The sequence below is a fragment of the Conger conger genome, chromosome 15 (assembly GCF_963514075.1).
Source record: "Conger conger chromosome 15, fConCon1.1, whole genome shotgun sequence".
Lineage (NCBI taxonomy): Eukaryota > Metazoa > Chordata > Actinopteri > Anguilliformes > Congridae > Conger > Conger conger.
The window spans coordinates 7906439-7912743 of NC_083774.1; the positions used below are offsets into that span (position 1 = coordinate 7906439).

The 6305-nt window shown below is 51.3% G+C and overlaps 1 protein-coding gene across 1 annotated transcript in view; it reads left to right on the plus strand.

Moving 5' to 3' along the window:
* tdrd12 (tudor domain containing 12) overlaps positions 1 to 6305 on the plus strand; it is a 29765-nt gene that overhangs the window by 14058 nt on the left and 9402 nt on the right. The window contains exons 19-24 of the mRNA XM_061222531.1: positions 541 to 668; positions 1113 to 1304; positions 1977 to 2105; positions 3541 to 3658; positions 4221 to 4360; positions 5474 to 5688. Coding sequence (XP_061078515.1) covers positions 541 to 668; positions 1113 to 1304; positions 1977 to 2105; positions 3541 to 3658; positions 4221 to 4360; positions 5474 to 5688 — 922 coding nt within the window. The remainder of the gene's footprint in view (positions 1 to 540; positions 669 to 1112; positions 1305 to 1976; positions 2106 to 3540; positions 3659 to 4220; positions 4361 to 5473; positions 5689 to 6305) is intronic.

Sequence of the window (6305 nt, forward strand, 5' to 3'; positions counted from 1 at the left end):
ATGGTGTTATTTACTGTTTTCATTATTATCAGATGTATTAACCTTTATGTAACCAGGAAGCCAATGGTGAGTCCTATGCCTATGCATATATCATATGGCCTTTAAACCAGCATTGCATCCTCAGTGATTTTCTCAGTATATAGCCTATTATTCCACCAGGCAGCTGATAATTAGTTGCTGCCATTTTGCTGTGTAATAATAATAGTAATAACAATGATTTTGCTCACTCTTTTATTCAAAGTGACTTACAGTTGATTAGACTAAGCACAGGGGACATTACATTAGATTGCATTACATTACATTAAAGAGCCCCACCGGGACCATTCCCGCTGGAGCAATGCTGGGTTAAGGGCCTTGCTCAAGGGCCCAACAGCTGTGCGGATCTTATCTTGAACCACTGACCTTTCTGGTTCCAGTCATGTACCTTAGCCATTAGCCTGCAGGCTACAGAACTTGAGTTGACGAAATAGTGTTGGTCTCACGCCGGTTTGGTGAAGAGCACTAAAGCTCACCCTCCTCCCCTTCCCTGCCGTATGCCAGGCCAGGTGCTGGTCACCACGCCCTGCAGCCTGGCGCGTCTGCTGGGCTTCCACTGCTTCCTGTTCCTGCGGCTGTGCCACCTGGTGCTGGACGAGGTGGAGCTGCTGTTCTCCAAAGCCCCGGAGGAGGTGAGACCTGTGTGAGGGCCCCCACAACTGAGAGGCCCCGTACTAGAGAGCCCCACAGCTCAGAGTATGGCAGCTATTGACACATGCATACACACGGACACACACACACACACACACACACACACACACACACACACGCACAGACTCTGTCACACACACATACACACACACAAGCACGCATACATACACACGCACACACATACACACACACACGCACAGACTCTGTCACACGCACATACACACATGCACGCATACATACACACGCACACGCACAGACTCTGTCACACACACACATACACACACACACACACACACACACACACACACACACACACACACACGCACAGACTCACACACACACACACACACACACACACACACACACACACACACACACACGCACACACTCTCACAGCTGCGTGCCGCTCCGTGCCCCTCTGTCAGATGGCCGTGGCCCTGCAGCACTTCCAGAAGGCGGCGGCGGGGGAGGAGAGGGGCTCCTGCTGCAGGCAGGTCGTGGCGGTGGGCCGGCAGTGGAGCCGGGCGGCGGAGGGGCTGGTGAGGCAGACCATGAGCGACCCCACCATCATCATCACCGTCATGGAGGAGGCTGCCCTCTACGGCGGGGTGCACCAGGTCTGTCCCTGCACACTTACACCCTCACGTTACACGCATTTAGCTGAGGCTTTCATCCAGAGCCACTCACACTTGATTAGACTAAGGCGGGGACTACACCCCCCTGGAGAAATGTGGGGTTAAGGGCCTTCCTCAGGGGCCCAATAATTGTGTGGATCTTATCGCGGCTACATCAGGGATTGAACCACCAACCTTCCAGGTCCCAGTCATATACCTTAGCCACTAGGCACTCTCATTCTCATTCTCCTCAAGGACACTTGGCAAGAACGCAATTACCAAGAACACAAGTACGTTCTTGATATTGAGGGCCACCAACACAGTCCTGTACTTTTTATATTTCAACACTAATTTGGTACACCTGCTTCTATTAACCGGCAACTCAGCTGGAGCTTGGGCTGCTGCATCTGGGATGCTTTGTTCGGGTTCCAGGATGGAGGTCCTGCAGGAACAGGGTTGGGCAGCCCTGCTCTAGCTGTTGAATGAGGTGTGCTTTGTTATGGTTGGTGTGAAACCCTACAGGACAGTAGACCTACGGGAATAGGGTTGGGCAACCCTGGTGTACATTAGTGAGATGAGCATCAAGGTGACCCAGGCCTGCGTGAGTGAAACATAGACTGCTGGGAATTGTAGTCTTAATGCCAACTTCCCACCGGCGACCATGTTGTTGTGCAGATGGTCCTGCTGTGTCTGGACTGCACCAAGGTCTCCGTGCTGCTCGGAACCCTGGACTTCACTCCCGAAGTCTCCCAGAAGACCCTGATTATCACCAACACTGTGGAGGAAGTGGAGCACGTCTTTCAGGTGCAAATTACCACCACTCTTCTTGCAACATTGATTGATTGATTGATTTATTTATTTATTCAAGTTCTTAAAATACAACATTATTTGAGTTTGGAGTCAGCATACCATTAAAAGAATTGTTAAGGATGACACAAAAAAACAAAACTTATTTCCATTGTGGCCCTTTAAAATGGCTGGGTGCATAGGTGGTCAGGCGCAACAATTTTAAACAGATAAGAAATTTTCATGAGATTATATTCAAGAATACTGGAGACACCCTAACAAAAGGAATCGCATCCAAACAAATTGATGATGTCACAACTGGCAACTGAAAGCAGTGGAGTTCTAGAACACTGACATAGAATTCTGAAGAAAAAAAAGAAAAAAAAGACCCTGACTCTTCAAAGAGAGAAATGTCAGGCTATGCTAAACTCTATTGAGAGGGAAGTGCTCTGAGCCGGGCGAACTGTGTGCGGCACAGCTGGGAATTCCTCCGCTCCGAGCGCTAATGCCGGAATCCCAGCGTCCGCCTCCCTCATCACAGGGACCGCCTCCCTCATCACAGGGACGGCCCGAGGTAATGAGTCGTCTGCTGACCCTCTGAAGCCGCTTCAAAAAAACACGGAACCTTTGTGGTAAACCGCGGCGTATTGGCTCCCTCTCGCTGTGGCATCATGGGAAGGTTCTGCCAACGTGCCGCTCCCGGTGTGACACGGTGGCGCGGAGCCAATTAAACATTCAGATTCATCCGCTGAATTCCTGCATGTGAAGATCTGTCGGGCAGCTTTCCTGTGCGCCCCATACTCATCGTCTTTCTCCGAATTTAAAGGGATAGGTCCACCTTTTTGGGAAGTTTGATCGAGTTAGGCTATATGTATTGACACCAGTTTCATCCCTGTGTGTCCATTGCGAACATATAAGACAGTATCTACAGGCTGAATGCTACCGTTGGCTGAATGGCTGCTGATGGAAGCAATGCTAGCTTTGCCACTTGAAGTGAGTTGAGGGTTGCCAGGTTTGCGTGTCATTGACTGTAAGTTTGCACTTGCACTTCCACTGCAACCAATTGTACTGCAGACCTGGCACCCTCAAACTCACGGCGCCGCGCAGATGCTAGTCACTGAGGACGGATGCCTGGTTGTTTGCCAATTATAGCTGCCTCTGAAACCAACTCAGATCTTATTTCCTGGCTTTGATTTCCTCGTTATAAAACACAAAAGATGCGAGTGTAAATAACCCTGGTTTCGGAGACGCCGGTTGGTCTGATCCACAGTGAGTGGGTTTGTGTCGTTCTCGTGCGAGTGCCATATTTCAATTCCGCGTGAATCATCCTGTTTTAAGACCCAAGTTTATGGAGCGAAAAGCGCAGCGTGGAGTGCCATCTGTGTCCTGAATCCGCCCCGCTTTTCTGCTCGTTGATGTTTTGCCAGCGATGTTTTTTTTTTCTGGATTCCAGGCTGTCAACAACACCGCAGCCTTCTGCCTGAAGGTTCACGAGGGCCTGACCTACCAGTTCGACTTCGTCATCGAGCAGTGGAGGAAACCAATCGGGCCTGGGACGCACGTCATTCTAGGTAATTCAGAGGAAACGCATCCATCTTCTGCTGCCTGGCAAAGTATTAAAATAACTTTCCCAGTTTTTTTGTAAATTTGATGACTCAATAACTACATCTATCAGGATTGAATGTTAACAGTATTACTTAACGGCTGTAGGGTTGTTGTGTGACTGTCCGAAGAGGGCTGGTGTTTGTTTTTTCCCCAGCATGATTCACTTCATTAACTGATCGTGGTGTTCAATCATGACCTTCATAAGGAGAGTCAGGAGTCGTAGTGAGGGGCTCAAACAAACCTTCACCCTAACCGGCCCTTTTGGGATAAGATTTCCCACCCCTGGTGTAACCCTTTGCATTTCATTTAACAGACGCTTTTACCCAAAGCGACGTACAAAACTGCCATAGAACAAAACAGTCGAACACGTCAAATAAGGTACAATTTATATATGACCGGTTGTAAGGCCAGGAACAGAATTTCTGCTAGACGAGGTAGACAGGCCAAGTCTAAAACTGCCACACCAAGACAACTACAACTTCAAGAACTACAGTACCGAGACATATAGAAATCCCTCTCTCTCCCCAGTCATGACGAACGCATGTCTGAAGCCCCTCGCCATCAGGGACGCCACGGTGGTGGTGCACTATGGGTTCCCCGACTCCCCCAGACTGTTCGGGAGTCGGCTCTGCTGCCTGTCCCAGAACTTTCAGAACCTCTCCGACAAGGTACTGTACGCCAGACTCAGCTGGCTCCAAACCAGGACATTAGAGACACCACCTGTTCTGTTTATTTCTTCTTATGTGCTGTGTGGGTTTTCTATCACCGTAGGGGAATGGGAGACTCGAGTTCTTTCCCCTGCACTGTTCGTACAATTGAAAGTGTCTCGTCTGTGGCCTATTATTTTTTTAACATTATCGGTTTGCCCAGAGGATTTCAGAGTAGATAATATTCACTGTGTCGGCCATGCTTTTGGCCGTTCACCCAAAAATGAAATGGAAAGTGTGTTTTCACCTACCCAGAGTACCATCTATCCATCCACATAGTTTTGCTGTGATGTGAATCATTTTCAAGATTTGACAATTTTTTTGGGATACAGTTCACCATGATATAATGAACTGCTAACTGCTCTCATCTGTCATGCTCATCAACACGCCAACAATTTATATAAGAAAAACTCAACAGGAACATCTCTTTCCAAATAAACCAACATAGTTACTTCTGGACATGAACAAACAAAAAAAGCACATTAAATGGTAAATGGTTGGCATTTATATAGCGCCTTTATCCCAAGCGCTGTACAATTGATGCTTCTCATTCACCCATTCATATACACACTCACACACCGACGGCAATTGGCTGCCATGCAAGGCGCCGGCCAGCTCGTCAGGAGCATTTGGGGGTTAGGTGTCTTGCTCAGGGACACTTCGACACAGCCCAGGCGGGGGATCGAACCGGCAACCCTCCGACTGCCAGACAACTGCTCTTACTGCCTGAGCCATGTCACCCCCACCTTAAATTCGAGAACTGATTTACTGTACAAGTTTCTGCCGAAGATGCAGAAATCCTTCCAGAATCCTGGTGCACTTTGGTGGAAACGTGCATGTGCTTGCCAGTTACAACTGCCCCTTTAATGGGCGCACCTTAAACGGGCCTGTAGTCTCATGGCCTACGTACACGATTGGGACCCGCAAGGTTGGTGGTTCAATCCCCACTGTAGCCACAATAAGGGCACCTGCTCCAGGGGTGATTGGCCCCTGCTTAGTCTAATCACCTGTCAGTCAATTTGTATAAAAGCATCAGCTAAATAACAGTGATGTAATCCACTCCTCCTGTGCCAGGATGGTGAGCAGCCGCCCCGCACGGCGAAGTCGGTGCTCCTGCTGTCGGAGAGAGACGCCCGGCACGTTATCGGAGTGCTGAGCTACCTGGAGCGCGCGGAGGCCCTGCTCCCCCCAGAGCTCCGACACTTCGCCCAGGGCGTCCTACAGGCCAAGGAGGCGCAGAAGACCCACAGGCCCCTCTGCAGCTACCTCAAGAGCTTTGGGTCCTGCAGGTGGGTGTGTTAGGGCCCTCTGCAGGTGGGTGGGTGGGTTAGGGCCCTCTGCAGATGGGTGGGTTAGGGCCCTCTGCAGGTGGGTGGGTTAGGGCCCTCTGCAGGTGGGTGGGTGGGTTAGGGCCCTCTGCAGGTGGGTGGGTGGGTGGGTTAGGGCCCTCTGCAGGTGGGTGGGTTTGGGCCCTCTGCAGGTGGGTGGGTTAGGGCCCTCTGCAGGTGGGTGGGTTAGGGCCCTCTGCAGGTGGGTGGGCGGGTTAGGGCCCTCTGCAGATGGGTGGGTGGGTTAGGGCCCTCTGCAGGTGGGTGGGTGGGTTAGGGCCCTCTGCAGGTGGGTGGGCGGGTTAGGGCCCTCTGCAGGTGGGTGGGTTAGGGCCCTCTGCAGGTGGGTGGGTTAGGGCCCTCTGCAGGTGGGTGGGTGGGTTAGGGCCCTCTGCAGGTGGGTGGGTTAGGGCCCTCTGCAGGTGGGTGGGTGGGTTAGGGCCCTCTGCAGGTGGGTGGGTGGGTTAGGGCCCTCTGCAGGTGTTTGGGTTAGGGCCCTCTGCAGGTGGGTGGGTGGGTTAGTGCCCTCTGCAGGTGGGTGGGTGGGTTAGGGCCCTCTGCGGGTGGGTGGGTGGGTT